At 39.2% G+C, this 26,945-nt stretch overlaps 1 protein-coding gene across 2 annotated transcripts in view; it reads right to left on the bottom strand.

Annotated features, from left to right (window-relative positions):
* Positions 1–433: 433 nt before the first annotated feature.
* The window catches only part of DERA (deoxyribose-phosphate aldolase), a 56,084-nt gene continuing 29,572 nt past the window's right edge, over positions 434–26,945 (bottom strand). For both annotated transcript variants that reach the window (XM_065847470.2, XM_065847487.2), the window contains 3 exons: positions 8,469–8,581; positions 4,612–4,761; positions 434–2,891 (listed from right to left, as the gene is read on the bottom strand). In XM_065847470.2, the coding sequence (XP_065703542.2) occupies positions 2,835–2,891; positions 4,612–4,761; positions 8,469–8,581 (320 nt within the window). In that variant the 3' untranslated portion in view covers positions 434–2,834. The remainder of the gene's footprint in view (positions 2,892–4,611; positions 4,762–8,468; positions 8,582–26,945) is intronic.

Genomic DNA, 26,945 nt, shown 5'->3' with positions numbered 1-26,945 from the left:
CAGAGCCCCAGGAGCCCCACTCCAGCTCAGTCCAGGGCCCTCAGCTATGTCAAGCTACATTGCAGGAGTGCTGGCTTCCAGCCCTGCCTCTGGGAACAGACCTCAGACCCACGCTGTTGGTAGCGGTCTCCTGGATAGCTGTCTTTGACATATCTGTCACAGGTCTCCAGCCCTGTCCCCTGCTGATCCCAACAGGACTTTGTGGCCTTGGTTCATCTCCTCACCTCATCCAGGCTGTCAACAGACCAGCACTTGTCTGGTATCGGCAGCTTGACCTCACTGCTCCCCAACATTTTCTTCTGTAGGAGGAGCAAGAGAAAAGTCTTTGGATCATATTGGAGGATTACACCACAGACTTTATGCATATAACTCACTTAAACCACAGAGAAATCAACAGTGACAAAAAAGTCACACTCTGTAACACTCAGTCATCTGCTTATTCCTCAAAAACCACCACCCCAAAACCAGAATCATCTTTATTTGAATGTGTTCACAGATTCTGTTACTTTTACATATTTTAAAAAAAAAAAAAACTTTAAAAATTTAAACAGAAAAATGTTAAAATTACTTTCCAAGGAATCCAGCTTCTTCCAAAACACTGGTTGCATGGATTTGCACAATATTTCACAATATTTCACATTGGTATGTTTGCAATGTTCATGGAAAAGACAAGTGGCTTGACTTTCCAGGAAGCCAAACGCCTCCACCTGCAAAGGGAATCTGCTCCCTCCAAAGCAAAGTAACCAGCAGCAGCCTACATGCGTATCAAAATGAAGGAGGACTGTCAACAGAAATATAAATAATTTTTCCTGGAAAGTTCATTAACCAACACGTGGCTCCTATGGAAAGAGGTTGTTCTCAAACAGAGTTACTCGTGTTGAATAGCTCAGTGGCAAAGCTGGACCTCCATTATATTTAAAGAATTAATCAGAGTCCTTCATCTAGAAACTGAGCACCTCCAAAAATTGGTTTCTATCTTCATGTTAAATGTCCAAAAGACAACCAACAACAAAAAAGTGTACTTTTAAAGTGAGGTGTATCTTTTTGTCATGAAAGAAATACACTCTTACATTTATACAGCTAGAGCTGAACAGCAGCAAAACCCAGTGTGCAGTTACTGGGAGGGCACAGCAAAGGGTCAACCTGGCAGGCACCTGGTGGGAGGTGACCTGCTATAGCAAGCTTTGTATTTCCAAAAGCTCAGCAGCAGAATTTTCCACTAAATACACAAACAGGGACTGGAATTTTCTTTCAAGAAACTGGCAGTGATATCAGAAGTAAAACCTGTGACAAAAAAAGGCCACTTTCCAGGAAAACAAATGTGAAAATATAGTCACAGTTCAGCCTCATTTTCTGTGTTGATACCTAAACCAGAAAAAGGCTGAGAGCCTTGGATGAACTACTTCCTGGGAAATTAAGGCCTATTTTTAGTATTGAGCACTGCATATAGGATTTTGTTTCCTGTATATGTTGTTTCTCTGATTTTTTTCCCTATTCAACTTTCCTGTCCACCCAAGGTGTTTGGTAGAGCACTAGTGATTCAGATGATATAACCAGATAAATAACTGAGTTACTATATTTATGAAGCACAGATCTCTCTGTAATAAATGTACCTTGTAGCTTGATTTACAGCAAAATCCTCCTCCTCTTACTTCCCTGATGAGACCTACTTAAGTCAGTGAGACTAGTCATGATGATAAGATAATTAAGTTTTTAGTACAACTCTGGTTAGTGAGCAGAATGCAGTTCTGAGATAATGAATCCACTAGCTCCAGTCTGATACTCAAAAGGTGTTAATGATTTTGGTATTATTCTTAATGTGCTCCAAGAAAAGTACTTTTTACATTAAAGCTGTAAACCCTGCATAGGACACAATTCAAATTACCTTTTAAATTAAAGAATTGCTTTTAGAATGGCAAAGTTGAAGTTCAACCAGCATAGCAGTGACACCTGGAAACTGACAGGCAAACCCCCCTAGACTAAAATGCAAAGATTTGCATGAATGTGTTTTAAAATGACAGGAGACAGGAATGGGAGCTTCTAAGCAACTTAGACTAAAATTTTAAGAGTGAAATGCCTAAAAATAGGCCCCTGAATGCATAGTTAGGCACCTATATAGAGGCTGCTTGATTTTCAGTTGTTCTGATCACCCAGAGCTCCCATTAACTTCAGGAGCAACTGTGGATACTCAGCTGTTCCAGAAATCAAGCCACCTTTATTCACGGGTCTAAATATGGATGTCTGCGCCCACGTTTGGGGGAAAAAAAAATACAAAAAAAAAAAAAAAAAAAGTGGCTTTTTTGCTACAGAAACGTTTTATAAAAGAAATAGCCAAGTTTCATTTTCTCAGGTTACAATGCTTGAAACTGAATCAACATAACAATTAATAGTGCAACACATCTGTGGCAGAAGACTTTGTCTGAGGTGAATAGAAAGCTATTCCAAGGTCTGTAGCTCTTAATTAGCAATCTGAAACGTTTCATAGATATTTCACATCCTGAGACTGCCAAGTGTTACCAGACCACCTAAATCTTTTTCATAGTACTTCAGTGTTGCCATTAATAAGCTTTTCAGGCTGGTCTGGGGAAGACTTTGCAAGATTAACTTTTCAAATCTTCAAGTATTAACTATTTAACTATTTCAGAATTACCATTTTTTCTGCTTTTGGATCAAGTACAACCAGCAGACTTGAGCATATTTTTAAACACTATAAAATATGAAGAAGGGGGAATTAGCCCTTTAATTCTGTCATATGAACTCAGTTGTCAGAAGACTTCTGAATGCTGTTTGCTTAAAGACCTATTTTGAAAAGTAATCCTGAGTTGATTTTGTGTCTAAACCGTTGCCAGGTCATGCAGAAGTGGATAAGTGCCAGTCACATGATAGAAAATCTGCAAGAAAAAAGAAAATTTATGATGGAATTATATATGACTATAAATCTGAGAGTGTCAAGGAAGTAACAAATTAAAGGCATGTCAGATGAAGACGATGGATATTTATATGTGTGTGTGTGTGTGCATAGAATATGGTGTAATTCACCTTTATATACTCGTTTATAGGATCTGAACTAAGGCTCCTTGCTGTTTTGCTTGGAAAAAAAGAAAAAGCAAAGACTCTTGTTGTTTTTAACTAAGCTTTCAAAAAAAGCCAGGTAGAGGAAAATGCTTTACTCTCACTGTAATCTGATTTTGGTGATTTCAGTATTATTTTGTAATATTAAAAGTATCCAAAATTTCTTACAGTTTTATATGGCTCATTGTAAACTATTAACTGTACTGTACTGGGGATGGGGGATTGTTCTCATTTTCTATGTTTGAGTCTTTCTGTTTAAGTACCTGTTTGCTTTATTGAATATAATGAGTGGAATATTTTATCTTAGATGTTTTTCAATGGCACAGTATAGCAGAGCTTTGGTCATGACTGGGGCCTTTGTGCAATGCCTGGCAGATAGAAGGTTGCCACTGTTAAGAAATCAGAACAAATTGTGCAACACAATCACTGGCTGTGTTGTAAGACTTGGCAGCGATGGAAGTGGCAACAAGAAAGCTCATGCTGCTTTGTCATAGCCAGGGACACGATTTTAGGTCAAGAGTGAGGCAGAGGCAGTCTGGCAGTGAAACAAGCCAATATTATTCTCATTGCAGGAGGGAGCCAGAGGTTTTCAACAGTCATATTCACCTGACATCTCTCAGCTGTCCTATATTTCTTAAGATATTTAAGTATTTCAGTTGCTAGGAAAGGTGGGGAAAGGGAACAGACTGATGCTTTTTTTTCGTCCACCGAAGCCCTTAGATCTCATGTTCTCCCACCAGAAGCAACAGTACAAGGATTCTCAAACTATTTTCTTGGTTAAAGCTAATGTCGCCTCATTTCCTGGGTTTAAGAATGTGGGAGTGAAGTTCAGCAGCCCTAATGGTTTAGTAGTTCCTGTAACACTACACTGTTCTCAACTATGCTGTATCCTCTGGGGTTGATCCTCTACACCAGTGCGGCTGGTCATGGGTAGGCAGGTCAGAACCCTTCTTCCCACCAGGAATACACATTGCCACTGAACCTCATATGCTATTTGTCTGTCAAGAAACACAGCGACCAGCCTGCACAAAAATAAAAACAATTAGAAAAATGAGGCTTTGTAGGAAGCAATTGCTTTTCTTCCCCAGGAAATAATCAATATGAAAAAAACTTCCCTATCAGCAGTACCGTATGTAGGATGAGATGTGCCCTTCTCCACAGCATGGAAATGTGTTGTGAACAGTTGCGGCACAGTGACACAAAGGGTCTGTGAGGGTCAACTGAACTGGCATCAGTTAAGAGTGCAAGGGAGTGCATTTGCAAAAGACTCTCTATACGTACAAACCGAGCCTATTTGCTCTCCCCATTGGAAACTTAGCCCAAGCTGCTGGAATACCAGAGTTCCAGATGCCTGCAATGACAGGCCAAATGTAAAGAAATATTGGGCTGGAAGTGAACCTGTCATTAATAATGAATTAGATGTATGTTCTATTATCTTTTAAACAGCACCTAAAAGCATATTCTGCAAAACCAGTAAGCCAGCACATTTAAAAAGATAACTTTTTCTCTCCACAAAGCTGAAAACTGTTAACAACTAACCTGCTTCTCAATGTCTTCCAACAAACTACTGGCACCCAGGCGGAAGAGCTCTGGTTTTAGCCACTCCACTCCCAGTTCGTCCTTCACCAGCATAAGCCAAGTAATAGCATCTTTTGCTGTCCGAATGCCCCCAGCAGGTTTAAATCCAACCTTTATACAGAAAAAAAAAAAAAAATAAAAGAAGTGCAACACACATTTTCATTCATCAGCAACCCTAGAAAAGCAATCAGCATTTGCACACCTGCAGTCTCAAAAGTGCCTGTGGTGTATGTAACAGCTCTGCTCTAGGAAGAATCAGACTGCAAACAGTATAAGCTCTGAACTAGTGCTGAGAGCCTGAGTGCCTCAGACATCACTGCAAAAGACAAATTTTTGTCCTCAGGAACAGCAAGTGAAGGAGTAACACCTTCATCCCCAGTGCACTTTCTCAGGAGCTGGGTTTGAGGCCCAATGGGAATTCTTTGCCCTTTACATATTAGGCCAAGGGATCTCAGCAGGACATGGGATATCTGCATATGACCTACTGCTCATGTTGCAATCTAATACCAAATACATAAGAACAAATACATGTGCAATAACATAACACCAAAGATGCTGAAATAAAGCATGTGACACAGCTGACTCATGGGGAGGGCAGTGAGAGATGGCTGTACTTTATAAAAGCATATGCACCAGAACTATACATGATTGGGCTGTACATTCAAACCTATCAGAGGTTTAATTTTCACTGAACTTTTCTAAATGGGGATATCAGGTCTGGTTTCACCAAAAATTAAAAGTTTTGTGCTTCACAGGAACTGCCAAACTTCTCTCCCAACAATACTGGATATGCTTTCAGTCCCTTGATGTGAGACACAAGTCATATTTGGTCAGGTGAATTGCCATGTATGCAGAGGCACACATGCCAAGAAAAAATTATCTTTGAGGTGAAGCATGTCTTGAATCCCATGGTCAACCTGCAGTAGAGAGTCAGCACTGAGGTGACCTGGCGTGCACCCATAGTGCCAGTCTTTCGTTTACATGTCACGTAAACACATCTCATTCTGAGACAGAGCTTGTGACATGCAGCTATCAGATCCCACATCAAAAAATTCCTCACCTGCATTAGCCAAAATGTTGGCTAGCAGCCACTTACTAAATTCTTGAAAACCAAGGAGAAGTAGGAAAAATAAAAGAACAACTGTACTGTAGCACACAGTGATTCTTTTTACATTTCCCTCTGCCATAAACCTTTACCTTGGGTGCTCCTTCCTATCAGCCTCCTTCAGCAAGAATTACTGTTCTAATTTCTGTATATACATTCCTGAAACCTCACTGCATTGAGGATTTCTTCGAACCTTACAGTTATAATAGTGGAAACAAAAAATCTGGTTTGAAATGTTTCTTTCTTTTTTTTTTTTAATAGGGATTTCAGGACATACAAACACAGGATAAATCCTTCTCTCACACTGAAGCATTCTGATAACAGCATATTTCCAATACGCAGGAAAACGCTTGATAAATCCAAAACATGAAGACTGTGTTTTTTGTGGATGGATGGATGCATACATGCATGCATGAGTATATGCATAAATCTGTTAACATCAGATTTCCAAAAGGAATTTAAACCACAGCAATTAGAAAAGCATTTTCTAGACAATAAATTAAAACAGTGGGAATGTGTTTTCCCTCAGGAAGAGAAATTCTAAGAAATTCAAATTTAGATTTCTTCCTAGAAATATTATAACTCTCTGAGACAATCTGTGGCAAACCCAAGTAAAATATAGTTAATAAGAGAATTAAAAACACCATGCAGAACTCCTTGTTCTTTTAGCAAATTCTGAAAGCTCTTTTCTTTGCAAAAAAGCTGACAAAGACAAGCCTGTCCTCTCCTCCATTTACCAGCTTTCCAAACGGCACATCTGACTGCCACAAAAATGCAAAAAGGAGGGGGGGTGAAGGATTTAATTCAAGAGCAGTACAAAGTCCAGCTACCACTTTCCTGCTATTTCACAGCATTTCATTATTTTGCTTAATAAGTTCATCTCCTCAAGAATTTTCTCTTCACCTTATATTATTAAAAGTAATAAGTTTTTCTGGATTGGGGGTTTTCCCAACAGAAAAACCAATTTATGTATGTCCTTCAATAATGACAGGAAAAGATTATTTCCCATTATATTGCACACTTTTCATATCACCACCACAGCTTATCATTCAATAAATGTTACTCCGCAACTTGTTCCTTTCCTTGAAGAAGTTTAAATTCTATATTAACGTGTTTTTCCCAGCCAATGCCTTGCTAGAAAGCACCCCTACAGCAGCAAAATTAGTTTGTTAAAGAAACCATTTAGAAATCTCATCACTGATAATATTGTCTTCAGTTAATACAAGCACATAAAGTCAGTTTACATCCAATTCACTGACACACACATGCACACAGACATAAGCACTCAATAACACATTTTATACAGTGAATGCATCCTTTTAAAGCAAAAGGTGAATTCAACATTTATATCCAATTATAGGTACAAAGTTGCGTTAATGCAGCAGAGTCCAACCTCTGGCACACAGCCCCTGTTAGCAGCACTGGTGCCAAGGTGAGTCACCCGGCCCCAGGGATCTGCCTCAAGTTGGCAGCAGCCGTGATGCTCCTGCAGAGGCACAACTATCCGGGCTGCCCAAGCAGTTGTGTGGCAGAGGGAGATGCAGGCTGGGGTAGGGAGGAGTCAGAACAGCTCAAGGATCCATGTTGGCCTCATCTGGATGACTACAGAGACCACACAGACACATGTCCAACCTGCTGTCACATCATCCCCAAGCTCCAAAAGCCCCTGACGCCATCTCAGCCCCTATCCCACTGCTCATCCCATGTCCTAACACCACACCTCAAAAGGCCACCTGCAGAAGGGACAGAAGGGTGAGATGGAGAGGATGGAAAGGTGACCCAGAAACAGGGAGAGAGTGTTTTAGCTTAAGATACAGTCTCCTTGCCAGAGGCTGTAGGTGAGGACAAAGCCCACTGCCAACACCAGCTCCAGATCTAACTGGCAGCTCCTACTTGCCAGTGGATAGAGGAGGTGAAGGGTAGCTTAAGCCTTCAGGGAAAACCTTCTCCCTTCTCACTGCTCCAGTGCAAGGATGGATGGACAGACAGGTCATCACTGGCTCTGTTGTATGCTCCTTGCTGTTCCACACCTCCACCGACCTCACTTGACAGCAACCTGATGGATAAATGACGTATCCCAGGACATAACATTCTCCTGGGCCCTGTCCCTCCCTCGCTCCCTCCATCCCAGACAACAGGATCCAACTGGATCTGCCTTTCCCATTGGAAAGTCCCCCTGACAAGGGAGGAAAGAGCAGAATTTCTCTCTTGTGTTGACAGAACAGTCAGAAAATACAGTTGTGTACACCGGACAGACTCTTGATAACCCCAAAATTGTACAGCTCCACCAAGGTTTATGGGAGTATGCCAATCACTGTCAGCTTGAGATCTGCCCTGGTACTGAAATAACCATGTAAATACCTTAAATGGTGAAAAAAACCCTCAAATTCAAATGCAGTAGGCTATGCATCAAGTTATTCAAGGGAAGAAAGCCAAAAGTGTTTACTTTTTGGGTTTGGCTTTTGTGGGTATTTTTCGGTTTTGTTTTTCATTTTTGTTTGTTTTGGGGGGGTGTTTGTTTGTTTTTTAAAGTATAAAATTATTAGCAAATCAAGTGAGGAATAAAAGAAAGAAGTCCCGTTACCTATTGCTCATACAGCCATAGAAGTTATATACATGGATTTATATCTTCTGCATTTGAAAACTTATTCCAGTCTTCCTTCCTTCTGACTGAGCCTGTTTGGTTAGTTTTTATAAAGGTAGCGAGAATTACCTTGTTGCCAGTTTGCCAGTAGTACTCTCTAATGGCTCGCATCATGACTACTCCAACTGGAAAGGTCGCGTTTTCCACTTCCTTGCCTGTAGATGTCTTTATAAAATCAGAACCTGAAAGGAAGTGAAAAGCTTTATAGCAGTTTTAGAAGATGAGCCACTCTGCACATATACAAACCATGCCCTTCAACGATGTCCTCATGTTTCATAGTAATTATGAAGCATTTCTTTATACGTATGTCCCCTTGGTGTTGGTGCTGATCTTGGTCAAGACTAGAGCAGGAAGGTGAGATACCCATTCAGTTTGACAACCCAGGGGCTAAATGAACACCCAGCTCTTAATTCTTTGCTCTAGCTATCAGACCAAAAATCTCTTCTGGATAGTCCAACGTAATGTATGTTCCTTTATGGACACTCAATCTATGTGTAAATATACATTAATAGGAATGTGTCTGATTAACCACAACAATGGTAATTGTTTCCTCTGAAGAAATTTTGCTTATAAATCAATGTTTTAGTATTTCCACAAGGATCCTTCTGAACAAAAAAAAAAAAATATTAATCGGTTTCTCTAATTTAACTTTGCATCCATTTAGTCTGGCATTTGACAGTCTAGTATTGTATTTCCCACAGCTGTTTAAAGTGAAAGGAAAAAATCCCACATGTATTTATGAAACCAGCTGTGAAATACTGTAAACGGGAAAAACTCCCTCCTTATGCATTTTGCAATTGTAACACAGCAAATTACTATATTTAAAGCCATGGTATAATGCAGTAACAAGGCCAAAATATCTGTGCTATTTAAAGAAAGAGAGTTAGCCTTGGTCTTTTTTTTTTCCTGTTTTCTCACTTGTGAACAATATTCTTCATCACCTATCACTTGCATAGTATTCGTGTGCATTCTTGCTCTTCTGAGGTGGCTTAAAACAAATCCTGCAGCACAATATAACAAAAAGCTAAGAAACTAACAAAAATTTTGCTTTGCGGTGTCTGATCCTGCATTGACACCATACAATGACAAAACTTCTTCAATTGCATTAGGGCACACTTCATCCCTGGGAACCTACTTCTTAGAAAAGGTGTACTGTGGGATCATTAATTATCAAAAGTAATTGGGAGAAGGAGAAGGATAATTCAAACATCATGTAGTAGTGAATCATCCACTTCAGTCAATTGGAACTGCATCTGCTTCCACTTCAAATTTGGCGTAGGGTCTATTTCGTCTCTTACTTGAATGATGATGCCTCTGCAACATCTCCTAGAGGGAGCAAGGGAGGTTTCACTACTGGCCCAAATCAACGAGTAGCCAGACTATTAATACATTTGGAGGGTGTACAGCGGCACACTCCAGAGACCCGTCTTCCTCATGAATGCTGGCACAGAGGTAGGTCTCAGCCTGACGGAAAGTTAAGACAAAGCCAGGCATGTTTCTGCATCCTGTAATTTAAACACAATCAAACAGTGTCACTAACACTGTGCCTTGTAAGATCACAATTTTCTCTGTAGGCTTCCTGTTTAGGCATTAAGGAAGCCATTTGTGATTCAACTGCACCATCCTATGACAATTCCCATTCTAAACAGAAAGAGTTATTCAAGGAAAAAAGTTCCAACTCCAGAGAAGGTGCAATGTGCAGAAGAGGCAATTAATAGTCGATTGAGCTTTGCAAAGAATGGAGCACATATAAGAGACAATTGAGTTACATATTTCAGAGCTACTCCCTTCCAGAGAGACACTATGGACATCTGATAGTCACATTAAAACAAATAGCAGTAGAAGTGGGACTTTAACATTGCCAAATTATATTTTTAATTTCCTTTTCGAAATGTAGCACTTAAAGTCCTTCAGTGCAATACTTTTCATTTTTTCTAGTATAAGGTAAGTCAAAGCTTTTATAACTCTTATAATTACAAGTCTCTATGGTACAGTTTCATTAAAAACTTTCATTAAACAACAGCTGCCCTTGTATATGGTCTTCTAATCAATTTGGTCAAACAGAATGACTTCTAATCAGCTGTTGATAAAAATAGAAGATGAAATTTTAATTCTAATAGATTAACCACAAACTCAAGATAGTCTTCAAAATCCATCTAGCTCTATTCTCCAGTGGATTTAACGACTATTCAGCAACTCATTACTAAATAGAACAAGATGAACATTTTCCAGTTCATTAAAGAAATGTACTATGTATTTTTGCATTGTCCTCATGATTCGTTACAGGGAGTCTTAATTACAAGATAATGGATAATGGTTATTAAATGCAGACTCCAGTAATGAAGCTCTATTCATTTGTGAGCCTCAGAGACTGCAAAGAGGGGAAAATAAAATTACTAGCTTCAAAAGATTAACGGATCAAATTATTATTCAATTTTGAAAATCTCATTCAGACTTCATAGAAACAAGAAGAGATTAAAAACTAGTATTAGTACAAAAGTAGTGCATTTATATATTTATTTTTAAATAATATCTTAAGGCTATTACCAGAATAATCAGCTTTAGATGTGATTATTAGACAAACATACAGCCAATTTAGTAGCATCCTCTAACAATGAAAACAATACATTTTTATTTCCTGAACAAATTCTATTTATGACACAAGATCTTGCTAGCAGGACTGCATGCAGCCTCTTGCAGAAGATGAAGATGCACTCTAGCAGAGAGCGCCACAATGCAAGATGCTATTAACGTTTAGTTTTCAGGAGTGAAAAGGGGGATTTAAAAATCAACCACTGCCATAAAAAGCACCTCATTAAGTAGACTTTATGCCAACCTTGTAATAATAAAGGAGTTTCACCAACTCTATTTCTTATTCAAGTTTTCAAAAACAAGTCTAAGCAGGAGTTTCATCTGGAAATTTATGTGATGATTTAGAAACTTATCACCCATCATCCCATCTTCTTACGAACGTATGCACTCAAAAAAGTCAAGGCTAGTGTTAAACAAATCCTGGATGGCTTTCTCCTTCCTTAGGGTGAATTACACAATCCAATGAAACACTGACTTGAAAAAATGAGTTTGCCAGGGTAGATGTCTAGGCCCAGTGAGCCTGGAAGAGCTCACACCACTCTTTTCCAGTGTGTAACCACAACACTACATTGCATTTCATAGCAGCAAGTCGTGTAAGACTCATTGAATCAGTAAAGAGTGGAGACATCGACGACTGTTTGAAACACAGAAGCATTACAAGCCTGTTTCAGGTGGGCTTGCTGCCAACCTAGTAACCTACCAAGGCCTAGCCAGCACAAATTGCATCATCTTACTTTAACCAGAGATGGAAACCCTGAATAAACCTTAAGAAATGTGAACAGTGCCACAGCCTGTTCAGAGCAACCGAGCTCTCAGTGCCACTGTGTGCCAGACCACTTGGGCTGCAATCATCTGCCTTATGAAATCAGGACAAGCATTTTAAGATATTAAATCCCTTCTTCGCTAACACACTCTATATACATACAACCCTCAGTCATCACACTACATCAAAGACCACTCAAAATAAGCCAGCTGAATGTGCACAGGCTAAAAAGAGAAGCAGTGTCTTCACAGCATGTTGCCTGACTCCAGACATAAAGGTTAAGATGAAGCCCACTAAATTACCTCTAGTCTACATATCCACAGAGCCCTGTTTACTGTGGCACCTGAGCAGAGGTGCAGAGCTGAGGTATACAGAAGCTGAGTGACTTGTCCAAATGCTCAGCAAACATGTGGCAGGGAAGGACCTGAATGTCCTAGTCTCCTGAAGGCCAGAAGTGCTGCCATGACTGGCCCATGCTACTGCTACCCCCAACATCAGCTTGAAACACTACAAAGCTGCCCAGTCCACTTACCACTGAAGCAGAGCATGAGAACTGGAGAACCTTATTTAGGTGACAGCACCCAAGAAACATGTTCTGGTTCCATAATTAAGCAATAAGGAATAATAAGCAGTATAGCAGTCATGGAGTAATCACAACCTTTTGGTAGCGAAGTGCTTCAAATGCCCTTGGGGAATGATTATCTCCTCATAACTACAGACTGTGTTGTTGCCTTACTCTTAATAAAGAACAAAGATGCGTCTGGCAGTTTTAAACAATAGTTTAGAGAGAGATGCTTGCAGAGGGACAATTATGCTATGCTACTTTGTAAGCACTTGCAATGAGCACAAATATATCTTTGTGGCTGCAACTCAGATGTAAGAATCTGTGGCAACACAGGGTGAACATATACCCTTGCAAGCGTTTCAGGCCTGGTGGCAAAGAGAAGGATGCTGCCGAGGGGACCTGCATAAGCCCCTTCTGTTTGTGCTGACAAGGTGGCAGTGATAAAATAGTACATTATCAAATGTGCATAAAGTTCCATGTGCAAGTCATCTTTCTATTTTATGAGTACCTAAAATAAGGGTCTTAAGATTCACACACAATTTGCCTGACTTGGGGTGACCAGGTTATCAACCCTCTGAAAATTAAAGGCAGGGCAAGATATAAAAGGCTAATGTGGTAGCTAATTCTTGTCAGTTGAATCATTGTAATTGTTCACTTACATGTCCTTATCATACTTCAGTTGCAAGATAAAATATATTTCCTGGAGCTTAAATTTGCCATTGAGAAGGAGAAAAGAATACGCAGCTGTGACAATTTACTTTAGCAAGTAGCTCACCGAGTAGTTTTAACTCCATCCCACATGGCTATGTTGCCAGTCCACTTGGTTATGTGCCTATGCATGTTCTCACATGCCTGTGTCTGTCTGAAAAATACTGGCTTGCAACTTTGTCTTTTCTGAACTGCCTGTTTTTCGATATTCTTTTCAGAACAGTGCCTCTATGGAGGAAAAAAAAAAGGGGGGGTCCATGTTTAACGACTGTTTACGAATAAGACAACTTTTCTAACAACCCATCCTATCATCTCAGCTTTATTTTCAAGACTCAAAATGGATGCTTCCTCACTCATACACCACCTCCAGTAATAGGTTTTCTGTGGGCCAAATGATGCCCTTAGGAACTCTTCTGCATGCACACGAAGGGACAAATTATGAAGTTTATACTTATGCAAAATTCCCTGCAGATGATGTTTGAAAGAATACAGCACTCCTGAATTATGCATAGCTTGCTAATGCACTATTATAGTGTCTACCACAGGTCTCCATAGGATACTATTACCTAATTAGTATTAGTTTCTTGTGTGTTCATTTAAAATGTATTTCTTTAGAAGGTTCAACAGAAAGAGCCATACCACCTTCTGTTGCTCTGCTGTATAGCATGGGCTCTTGCTGTTTGTAGAACATTCCTTCTAATCCAATCCCTATTTGATATGACGAAGGAGAAGGTAAATAACTGACATGTGTTGCAGGCTCAAGGGCCACAGCTGGAATCCCTGTCAACGGCGGCTCTTGGCTTTAGGCTTCGAACAACAATGAAGGGCAGGAGAAAACATGCTCCCAGTCCCCTTCCGTATTGCCAAGCAGAGCAGTGCTGAGAGATGCATAGATGCAGGAGCAGTTCAGGAAACTATGTGCTGCTGAAACAGCCATTTCTCTTCCTCTCCAAAGAGGAAGCAGTAGGATATATTCCCAAGAGCAACTAGTAGGACCACAAGGAAGCTTAAGGAATCCCTGCATTGTTTTCTGCTTGTTAAATGTAATGTTTCTTCACCAAGATCTCATTTTTAATTCTTAAAACTGTGTACCGTGCATTACACTCAAGGGCTTTACAGTCTATGACCTATATTAACCTTTTTTAATTTTGCAGATGGCATTACTGAAACTGGTTAAACAGTTTGCCTAATGACACGATGAGCCAAGGGTAGAAAGAAGAAATGAACTGATGCATCCCAACACCTAATTCTAACCTTACTATAATCACTGAGAAAAAATTCAACTTTCCTCTCAGCTTATCCACTCAGAATGCTGTTTTCCTTTACAGGTTATTCTGAGGGCTACTTTTTGCCACTTCCCTCCTGATTCTGAGCAAGACACAAAATATGAGAGACATCAGTGCAAATCTCCTCCCTATTCTAGCCTCAGCTCAGCTTGAGAGCTCACCTCAGTGAACTTGGGGCAGAAGACAGTGCTGGTGACACAGTTCTGGCCCCAGACGCCCAAACCTGTGGCTTCCTCCAGCATGATACCTATGACAAAACAGAAGCTTTAAGATTTGGCTGTTCCATCAACTACCAAAATACCTGGGGAAGGGAGTAGAAGAACTACAAACAACTGAAAAAAGCATGGATAGTGTGCTAGTGGTGAGAGTAGCTGCAGCATCTGCATAAAAATCTAGTGGAAGTGCTCCAGAGCATGCTTGGAAGCACAGAGCAGCAGACCTGCTCTCCCTCATCGCCTCCACCACCACCACCATCTCCACAATTACACAGTGGCTACGTACAAAAAAAGGAAGTCGCATCTTTCAACACATCACTCCGACTCTTTGCTGCAAAGATAGTGAAGGCTGAATTCTGCAGATTGCCCTTATGTCCAAATGTCATTATTTGCATAAAAAAAAGCTAAAGGTTATAAAATAGCACGTTGTTTCTGTACATAGTTATGGATGTGGCCAGGGGCTGAGGGGAGTGGTGGCTTTCCCTGCTTTGGCAGAGTGTTAGTGTCCCATATACAACAGCCAAACGCATGCTGGATGTTTGAGAAAGAACCATGACAGTCATTCTCTTCACTTTACCCGTAGCACACAGGCTGCTGCTACAGCACGTTGCTGCTCCTTTATGAAGCAACATAAATGTTCACCTCTCCTTTCAGATTAGATGCAGGCACTCAGGTTCTCAGCACTGAGACACGTATTCCTCCTGGGCTGGGTGAAAAAGCAAAACGCTATTGGAAAAACTAAACTCTATTTAAAAAATCTCACCCATTAAGCTTCCTTTACAGACTCCCAATTGCGTTGCATTGTTTACTTGTTCACACTTAAAGTAATCTAAACAATTATAAACTATCCTAAACTATAAATCAATTAAACCAGCATTGATCTAGGTCAGGCTTCTTTCCTCTTGGCATTCTTGGTTTTGGATCTATACATCTCAGTCTATTGAAGTGTTGTCCAGCACACGACATATTACAGACTGAGGCTAAAACTCTGATCTATCTAGCAGTAATGGCACTGCAGTTTGGAAGAAAATAATAAATATGCATGACTGCTTAGAATCACAGCACTACATGCATATTGCATACCATGTTTTAGCAAATACATTTAGGTTTGTGCTTTTTAATGTTGATAGCAACTTTGAAACAAATACGGCAACACTAAAACTCAGGTATGCTTATGTATTGTCTATTAGCTTGTAACAAAATTACTCAAATTGAAGAAATAGCTGTTTAAAATCCATTTGGAAATACTCCACAGCAAACAAAGCAAGTAGAAAATCAGTCTAATTTATGAAGAAGGTGTTATGAATGCTAAAGTTTGTTGGTTTGGGTTTTTTTTAAATGCATAATACAGCCAAAATCATGACACTTCAATGTCATTTTGAGTGTTTTTTAACACCTCATGATAAAAGCATTTTAAGATTCTATTCTGACTCTACCCCAGAGAAAGGCAGAATTGATTTTCAAGATTTAAAATCATGTCTTAATGCCACAGTCAGAATCTGTCCAGCATCCAGCCTCTTTGTCATGCAGAGGACAAACAGCCAAAATCAGCCCCTCTTCCACACTGTTCCCTACACATAAAAGGCAGCTTGCACAGGTGGAGGCTTCAGCACTGGGGGGATTTCCAGTATCAAAGGCATTTCCCAAAAACACTTCATGGCATTGTCAAGCTTTTGGCTTTGCCTGAAAAAAAAAAAAAAAAAAATCTTACCAGACTCATCTGTGATGTGTTTGTTTCCTCCTGGCTTTTACAAGTCAGCTAGAACAGGTTCCTTAGGGGCTTGCATAGAGGGCTGAATATTCCAATTCCATGAATCATGTGTTTACCAGGAAAACGTTAGGCACTTCTAATTTTTATCATACTTGCAAGCCTTCAATACACGTAGATTCTACCACAGACTTCCTGGGTGCAGGTGTTGGGCATTCTCCTGATGCAACAAATATCCAAAGGGTAACACCCTGGAAGGCCTTAACTACACATAAAGCATAAAGCAGCATAGTGAAATGGCAAGCTATGGTTGTTTTTGAAAGGTACTGATGTTACTTGCAGCTCCTGCTTCCTAGAAGTTTTTGGCCCTCAGAGTGTTTCCTTCTTTCCCCACCTTGATAACTTGACATCTGGCAAAAGCATAAAAGCCCACGTGTGTAGGCTGCAATGTGGGCGAGAACTTCCAGGTACTGACAGATATTTTCACCACTGTCAGTAGGGTTATTTTAAAAATGTTTCTTAGCTCTTCAGGTAGCCTGAATACCAAAAAGCCTACCAGTCTCCTTCAATAAAAAAAAAAAAAAACAACCAAAACCCCTGACTGTGCAGCTACACTGCACGCAGGAGGCACCTCTCTGCTGGGGGTCAGGGAAAGACACACTTCTGTATTTTTTTAAAAAATCTGTATTATTAATGATGCTTACATGGCAAAACTAACAATTTTATTTCAAAGGGATTCTTTACGAAGGCACGTTGCTGATAAATTCAGTCCGACTTTTCTGGCATAACAATCTACTGAGCACTACTTTAAAAAATAAAGCAAATCGAAAAGACCCTTAAGCGCTCTCACAAATAGGCAGCAACTCATGAAAAGGTATATAATAAGTTGGGGCGCTGTTTCTCTGTGTCCATTTGTCAACAGCCTCTGTGCTGCTCTGGTCATGGACTGCAATCATGGTAAGCATCTCAAACCAAGAGTACTAACAATCTGATTAAACAAATGCCTCTGTTTTGGTTAAAAATAACTGAAACATACAGAAATGCACATTGGGTTAGCCTACTGGCAAAATTAAGACACTATTTCAATCTTCAAATTTACATTTTATATTTAGGCTTTATATTTTTAAAACCTACACTAAATACATATTATAATTTTGTACTTTGGTATTCCACTCTTTTTAGTAAAATACTATGAATGAAAGAAATTTAGTATCAAACTCTCTTTGTGTTTGATGCATATATATCTTCATAGGTATTTAGCGGTAAGTTATTAAATGTCACTATTCATTGAGACAGTAGATTTTATGTCTATCTTACAGAAAAAAAATTAAAAACCTATCTAAAGTTTGTAGCTTTGCATGGCAATATTTCAGCACCTCGCTTGGGTATCAATGGCTTCTTCATCCGCACTTACACATTCAGAAATAGCGGTCAAGCAGAACATTAGCTGTGTTTTACTGACCTGTCACTTGCCAAATTGAAGTGGTAGTGATGGTGTTACCATGACTGCCTGGTCTATACCTTTCCTTTTGTAACCCTAAGCTTCTGCCACAAAGAGTAAAAAGTTGTAGTCCTGCCTCTCCATTTGAGCTGGGTCCTAAGCATGCTTTGTTTAGGTCTTATTGAGCATAAGAGTAAGCAAAGTTGCACCCCAAAGAAACAGGTGTTTGATGTGGACAGACCCTACCCTGATAAAAGTAATGGCTTGCAAAATCTACACTTCTCACTATGACTTCTAACAATACCTAAATTGGCATCAGTATTTTCTGCACTGAGCATTATGAGTGGGATCATGAGACAGAGGACCATGTTTTGTGCTTCATATGTGATCCAAAAGAAAACTATGAAATTTCAACACAATCTGTGGGTTGGTTTTTTGTTTTTGTTTTTTTTTTCAATAGCAGTCACTTTTAATTAAGTAAATCTTGATCAGGCCATGGGACTAAAAATCAGGAAATTTAAAAACATGTAATTTGGCTCTTATCTCTCCAACCCAATAGCAATGTGTACATTTCAATAAAGCAGCTGATTCAGATACTGAATCACAGCAAAAGTTATGAGGAATTAAGTGTTCAGCATTTATCTACATGTAATCAGAAGCAAAGGTATCTAATAAGTATTTACACTGGAAAACAGTGGACTGGAGTCTAGCAGTGTTGCATATCCCTTATCAATCAACTTAGCACAGTATCCACTTCGCTAGACATCTGCTGCAGAGTGCTTTAAGGACCCCAGCCATTAGCTCAAAGCAAAAAAAAAGGGCATTGTCTCCATTTAATTATATATCTTTTCAAACTTACTCTGATCGAAATGACAGAGTTAAACAAAACGGTTACTAGCAACAGGAGACAGCTGTTAACCAGCAAGCTAAGGTGGTATGTGTGCATAGAGTTCAGAAGGAAAACATGCTGCTGCATGCTGTTTGCTTCTACAATGTGAATTTATAAAGGGGAATGAAAGTGCAGTATCAAGTGAATTAACAAGAATGAAAGGATTAAAATCCCAGGAACCAATCAAGACAAAGAGAAATGGAAAACGGATTCAGCCCTAAAAAGATAAAATTATTTAACAACTTATTAAAACAGTTCATCATTGTAATTAAATTCCAAGTGCCTAGAAAAAAGTGGCACAAGAAAGGTAATTATTTATAAGGAGACTTTAAAAAGCCATTTATTGTGAATTTGAAGAAGAATCAGCCTGAAAGAGTTGGTAGTAAAAAGAAATTGTTTGTTTATTCATAAAACTTATTTTGGGTCTAGCATACCACTAAGAATCCCTAACATCTGCTCAATGGCAGCTGTAAGTAACATTAGGAACACTCAGCCAATGTATATCTTTCCTTTTTATTAAAAAATAAACAGAACTTTTTAAATTATTCACTAGTAAATTAACATAAAAATCAGTGCTGTAGCAACTCCCATTTTTGTGGAAAAGTGTCTGCAAGCTTTGTATGATCATGATGATCTAAACCTTTCTGTGTTTCACTGACTACTTTACTCTTTATGTGATGTCCCACTTAATTTGGCAAATGAAAACGTAGAAAACCTACAAGCCACACTGGAGCCACAACTGTGAATAATACAGCACATACCACTGGTACCTCAAATGCTGCATTAGTTGCCTCCTTCCAGCTTCAATGGAGTCTGTTCTTTTCTTCCACCATTTAAAAATTCCACTCAATCTCAGATTCTCTCCTGCTTCCGTCTTTTATGAACCAGATATTAGACAATAACCTCAACCAGCAGAAACCCTCTCCAAACCGAGTAACCAAATGCAGCGGTGTTACTAATTACCAATTATTTGTACCCATCTGTAGCCTTTTCATATATATAACAGATTGCAAAGTGCTCTGCATAATTCTGTATTTCACTCCAAAATTGTGTTCTTAAAATAGTAAAAAAGGCACAGGAGCCATTAAAACCTAAAGGCTTCTCTTCACCCTCACTAACACAGTTTTTTTACTTAGTCTCTTGAACATTTCAGCAGAAAAATATATTAATTTCTTCCTAGGTTTCTCTCCTGCCTCCAGTTCTTACTCCCTAGTATAGGCAACTCCCTGCAAATGAACTCGCTAAGAAGTTGTTCAAAAGCATGGAGAGGCTCTGTTTATTTTACTAGGGGTTTTGTGGATTTTTTGGGTTTATTTCTGAGCAACAAACCAGCATTTTTGCAGTATGCTCTGGAGACAGTTAAAGCTGAGCTGTAATTCTAACCCAGGTGCTGAAAATCACTGGAAATGGCATCGCTACAATAGCACAGAGCCCCTCCAGCTGAAGCTCCTGGAGGAACCTGCCTTGAAGCCACAACCATGTTGCAACTGACAACCAAGGAAACCGCTGTGGATTTGTTTATATCCAGAGAAGCTGCAAACACAGTACCTGATGACAACACAAATGTAACCAGTTAGCTATCAACAGCATGTTATCTCATTATCAGAGCATCACCTGAAAATGCTATCTGTCCTCTTACTGGAGACCAGAAGCCATGAGAAATGTGGCACCTCCTTCCATCACACCTCAACAAGCTGCTTTCTCATGCTGGGGCTTGGGCTCACTTCAAATCTCCATTTATGTATAAAGCTTTCTCTTTCCTTCGAGCTCTCTACACATCCATTTTCCAGGACCTGTGGGAGGGAGGCTTTTGAAGATATATGATTCATAATTTTGCATTGCATAATTCAAGTTTAATGTGCTGCACAGAATATGGAACAGCATAATCTGTTTCCTTTTTGGTCCATTACAGATGAATTAACAAATCTTCTTGATAACTACAAGATTTCACCTCTGCAGTTTTTAGGATACACTCGTAAGCTGAATATTGGACTGGCAGTGTAACTGTAAAGGTGATGGAAGGAAGACTTCTTGCTTACAAAAAAGTCCTGGCATCATCAAGGAGGAAGCTTTTCTACATCTTAGATTTAGGGAGAACTCAACTTGAGAAATCAGCTGCAGTTGTACACTGCAGAGAAATCACTTTATAGCACAAATGCTAGAGGGGAAAGAAACATCAAAGGTGCAAATGACAATCAGATGTCAGATCCCTGTTGACGTGCAGTGAAGACCATGGACTTTGCTGTCATCTTTGTCTTTGAAAAAACCCTCTGAAAAGCAGAACTATTACAGGCAGCTCTGGGGAAGCTATTGTCTCTGGTAACTATAAAGTAAGCGAAGTCAGAAACTATAAACTGTCTCATCTGAGAGATGCTGAAATTAGTTTCAGAAAAGGAATTTTAAAATATATAAATGGAACATTTCCCAGGCATATAGTATCAAAGAAGGGGATATTTTCCATTCTTTTCAATATCTTCCCAACACAGCTTGCACCTTGGCAACATGAATCAAAAGAGCGCAGAAAGCCTGGGAGATGAGCTCCAGGTACTTGCTGAGGAAGTTAAGTCCTGTGTGCAACTCAGCAAAAATATGGCAAGCAACCACAGAGGCAAGCTGGGAAAAGCCATGGAGCTCAACTTCCAAACACTGCTAAAATAAGCACATTCCTGAAGAATGCTGCTGAATCCCATGGTAATATTCTGACAGAAATATTTTACTTTGAGAAAAGACTGGCAGTCTAATAAGAAGACATTTTAAATTCTGCTTAAAAACTTACATTTATAAAGAAGCAAAATTGTTAAACACAAGTTTAAATGTTTGCATTTGAGTAGTCAGTCCTGTTTACTCAGTGAGAAATGTGTTTGTAGCACCATGAACCCAACAGCTAGCCTGGGTATCCAGCCTGTTTCTCTGCCCTTAATGAAGTACTACTTTGAAATACAGTGTCAGCATCATTAGGATATGAGCTGCTAAAATCTAGTGGATGTCTTCATATTGATCTCAGTGTGGTTTAAGATTCAGTTTATCAGTAAACTATCCATAACCTCCCTTATGACTAACTTCTTTCATATGACTAATTTTTGTCCCACTTTTATGTCTCAATATGTATTTCACTTACGTTTGTGGAGATCTCTTGTTAGGCTTCTTTGTTTTCTACTCCATTCCTGTTCCTTATGATTAAATGAGTTTATTCAAATGAGTGTTCTAAAATAACCTATTGATGTCCAAGATCACATATTCCTAGTGTATTTTTCCATTCAACATTCTCTTCAGAAGTCTAATTTCACATTTCTGCTGTCATGAGCGTATACCTTGAAATTAGATAGGCAAGATCACTAGGCCTTGCCACCTTAAAAAGCAACAAAAAAAATTCCAGGACCTAGAATCCTAAAGTTATTCTTAGTTTATTTCCACATTTATGTTAAGTTTCTGTTAAGGGATTGCATTTTCTAACTAGCATTCCTACTTGCTATCTCTTAAAAGACACTTTAATATTTCATAAGCCAATTTTGTATAATTGATAGAGCCAGTAAATTAAACATTTATTTCTATTTTTCACTGGTTTAGTAGAATTTAACACCTGCTGCTAACACAATAAAAAAACAACCTGAAATATTAGAGAAATAAATAGTACCCTGTACATCTATTGATTTTACATAGTATTTCCATGTTTTAAAATTGCATTCTCTCAAACCATTACCTTCAATACCAGAGCTTCACAGATGCAAAGTTTTTTGCTAGGAAGCTGTGTTATTTTGATAGTATGTTTGACTAAAATCATTGCACTGTGCAATGATTTCTGAGTCTGAGATGATAGCAAACTTCAGAAGTTTTAACTCAAATTCTAACAAATTATTTAACATAGAAACAAGGTTTCATTCATGGGGAAAATTAACGCAACAAGGCTGCCTTCTCACTTCTCTGCATCAGTTGTTATAAATTGAAAGTATACCTTTTAGATATTCCTTAATTAACATGCTTTGCAAAGATCTCAAATATCAGCAGAAGAAAAATGCCATTCAGCCATTTAGGGTAGTTTGTTAATAGACGATTGACCCCTCTCAACCGTATGTTATACTGTCAACACATGCCTACTCATGCAACCTACTATTTTACAATTAGTTTCAAAGGTTGAAGCATAAAGAATGGCCACTTTCTTACAGGTCAAGAAGCAGAAATTGCAGGATCAGGATTTAAACCCTCCTCTGAGATTCAGAGACAAGTCCTGGGATTTCTGGGGAGTTATCACACGCTTTCCTCTCTATGACTTCTTGTAGGGGCACTCTGCTCATCCCATTTTGTTCAGCACAGGGAGAACACCAGAGCACAACAATACAGGCATAGGGAAGGCACAGCAAGACTCTCTCATTCAAAAGAACATTTTGGGTGGAGTGCTACGAAACAGCTGAAGGGAGGTGACCTCCCTGCTACTATGGGCAGTACCAGGCAATTTTGCAGTTCACAATACCATTGGCCTCAAGTACCACAGCAAGCTGTGCCCGCTCCCATTGCCACCATCGCTCCCGGGCTTGGGTGTACTAGTAAATCAGAGTCAGCTGCTCCCACCAGAAAATTTCCAGACTTTCTCTTGCTCTGTTTCCCAATTTCAATTGTGACCAACAGTGTTCCATCTTCAAGCACAGGCATGGAAAATTTCTGCCTTCTAATGAGAGGAATACATTTCTGCTTATTTCTTAATTTACTAGACCTCACAAAAGTCCTATAAAACATGCAATTTTAATACTATATAAGGAAAAACAGAGAAGCTAACTGTTGTCAAAGGTGATGATAAGTTAGGAGTCATTCTGCTACCTCAAATAATACTACCCACCTTCTGGCTTCCAGACTTTATATTCTTCTGGTGAGAAGTGCTCGGAAATAGCATTTTTTCTGTTAGTAAATGGGGATAGTGGAAGGAGAAAGTCAAGCAATGCTGTGTATAACACAAAATCAAACAAACAGGTACAGAGCTAACAAATGCCATCTGTTTTACACTGGTATTTCTTCTTTGAATAAGTAGAGGGTGTATATTGCTATTTTCTGTTTACAGTAGGATACCATTAATAGAATAGACCTTTCAGAAAATTAGCTGAGTTGCCAGGCATCCTGGTATGACAAATATGAACAGCCCCAGATAACCATCTCCCCTCAGATATGGCTGTATAGGATAGAACACAGTTCAGTAAGCATACAAATAAATGTATAACAAAGCGTGGCATCGCATGCACATCTGAACTTCTAGCTTGTCAAACTGCAAACAAATGAGGCTTTACTGTATACATTGTAACTCTGTTCACATGCTCTGTTTTGTTTTTTTCCCCAAAAATCTCTGTTTCTCTTATATATTACTTCTGTCATCTACTTACCTATACAAGGTTCTGTTGATCTTTTGACTCTACTGAAGTGACTTCTCATAAGAGCCTGCCCTACTGTTTCTCAACTGCTTTTCTGTTCCTTCATTCCTGATTCCCTATACATACACTATCAATTTCCAGAAAGATTTTAAGTCTTGTTTTGCATTCCTTTAAGGTCTGCTTTACTCAAGCCCAGCATTGTTTTTTGCAATGCTGCCCTTCGTATGGACTCTCATCAGTAATTCAAACCTGAGGATATTGTGATTGCATTGTTAGAACTTTTCAACTCCAAGCTTATCTATCATGCCTACATTATTTCTAGTGATTAGCTGCAGTATCACTGTTAAGCTTGTAGGCAATTACATCATTTAAGGAAGCAGCCTTGTACTGCCTTAGTAAACATGCAGCTATCGGCATTTTTATACCATTGGCTTTTCTATTCCCACCCCCTCCCCGTACCATACGAGAAGTCACTTGTTCCTGTAGAGACCTCTTTTAGAATGATTGTATTTAAAGACCCTCCACCTTTTGACGTAACTCCTAATTCAAAAATTTTTTTACTCCATAATATCATTCAAAATTTTGAGACAGACTGTGTCACTCTAACCTGCTCTATATCTTGTTTTTCAACAGCATGTTTTAAACTTGTTCCTTGCACTAAACTTTTCAGTGATGTCAACCAGAGCTCTGAATATGCAGAACAACAGCAGACTATGCAGAATGCACGACATCTGCTGCAGCAAACAGACAGGAAAGTTATCAACTACTAATATAATTCCATAGTGTTAATTACTGTCCTGATGAGCCTCTTACAGCAGCCAACTGCAACCACTTCTACATATTCAAGACAGTAACCAAGGCTATGTTCCTAAAATGACACACAACACTGCATCTGCATGATGCAAAGTGCTGAAGTAGTACAAACTCTGCAAGTTCAAATTTATCTAAAAATTCTGAAGGAATGGGCAAATTTTTGGACAAATGAGGTATTGTCTGCATGTATGCAGACAGAAGAGCTGACATAAACATCATTTTATGTGCTCTTGATAAACAGACAAAAATTCGGAAATGTGTTTATTCTATATCTAATCTGTACTGCCAGAAGATCACAAAGAAAATTTGGATTATTCTCTGCCATTTGACAACACAGGTGAGAGAACTCTCTCTGCAATGTGCTTTGTTCTCTGAAGACAAGCAGTCAGATGCAAGAATATGTCATGCTTCAACATCTACCTTCCTCTGCTGCCAAGTGCAGCCCAGCCAGGCTGGAACAGCAAATAATCCCCACCACACCTGGGACTCACTTTGACTCCTGCTGGGTTGGAGGGAGAGAGGGAACGGCCACCAGCCTGTGATGAGGAAGCCTTAGTCACCAGTCATGCCTAAGTCCTCTTCCTACACATTCAGAAGAGTAAGGACTTAATATTATAGCTTGTCCCCAGCCCTAAACTGGACCTCCAGACCAGAGCTTAACATCACCTGTCACCCTGGAAAGCACTGAGCAACAGTTCACATGTGTAGAAAGGAGCTGCCACTTTTGACCCAGTCTGCTTTTAGATGGCAGCCACACCTTGCCCCTCATCTCTGAAGGACGTTTACAGGGTAAAGTGTACCCTTTACAGATAAACTGTAAACTCCATTTCAGACACATAAAACAAAATACAGATTGAAATCTTGTTTTACTGTTACTAAGCCTCCTTTCTTGGTTTGCCTTTCATCTGCAAATGCTCTGGGCTCTACTAACTGGACAACAGTATCAAATTACAGCTGAAGTTGTCGACACATAATTAAATCAAACTTTTCTTTAAACATAATACAACTCACATGCTATTGAGGGGACCCTCAACTTTTGGTCTGAGTGTGGGATTTAAAGCCTGGAACTCACAACTGATCTCAGCTTGACTCTTGACTGGCTGTTATTATCTTTGACTCATACTTTATTGTGAAATTGTAAGATTTATTCTGCTAATGTCAGTACGTGCTTTAAAGACATAAAGTGCAATCTAAGTGCCAAATATTATTACTTATTCAGTAGTCCTGTCTCCTATGTTAGTCCCATTTGCGCAAAGCATGCCTAGCTTTTCAGTCAAATTTTGCTAGTTTGGTTTCCTTTTTTCTCTTTCATTTTTCATGGAGCATTTACTTGGTTCTGGATCATGGCAGTCCACATCCAGCAGTAGGAAAGTCATTGCTTGCACCCAGACAGCTGCATGCAGGTTTTCAGACACACCACCTAACTCTGCTTGAAACAAATCTTTGCAAGACACTACTCAAAACAACAACAGCTATTGGTACCTTAGATTTTTTTCTTCCAATTATTCATACAAAAAATGGATCCGCATCAATATTAAGGACACTTTAAAAACCTTATTCAGAACTGGGGTAAAAGTTTTGTGTAGCAAAGGCATTATCCTGTGACGTTTCAAACCACATTTCTTGGACTCTCTTCTTTTAACCATTAAACTATTATACCTTTTCTTAATTCAGCACTAGGCTTTTGTGTAGTTAAATGTTCCAGCCTTCAGGATTTTTAAGGAAATCTCTTCATGTCCTCAGCTTTTTTTAGAGGAACTTCGTGGCGCTGCTCTTTGCCTTTAGAGACAAAGACTGGATACTACAACCCTCAGCCCGTCTCTCACTGGATCCAGCACAAGGCCAGACTATTTGTGCCTTTAAGTTTTGGTAAAGTTTGCTATGAAAGTGGTAAGTGTGTATTAACTGGAACCACTCCTGTAAAGCAGGACAAAACCTGGAAGGATTGATAGTGGACTCTCCTGAGAACTGCAAGACACAGCTTTTCTTCACCATTTGGATATATTATTAAGATTTCTGTTCACTTTGGAATGAACAGTATAAAAGCATCTAAAAACACTTCTGCTCACACATTTAATGTTTTAATTTTCTTCTTCTAGACTACCAATATCAGAGACGTTATTCCCTCAGCCATCTTCTGCTACTTTTTGCAGGGGTTTTTGTGCTAGAGATTAAGAAATTATTTTGTTTCAGCACTAACTCATTCCCTCTC

The sequence above is a fragment of the Patagioenas fasciata genome, chromosome 1 (genome assembly GCF_037038585.1).
Source record: "Patagioenas fasciata isolate bPatFas1 chromosome 1, bPatFas1.hap1, whole genome shotgun sequence".
NCBI lineage: Eukaryota > Metazoa > Chordata > Aves > Columbiformes > Columbidae > Patagioenas > Patagioenas fasciata.
Note: the sequence above shows the minus strand (reverse complement) of the source record. Positions and strands in the feature narration are given on the sequence as shown.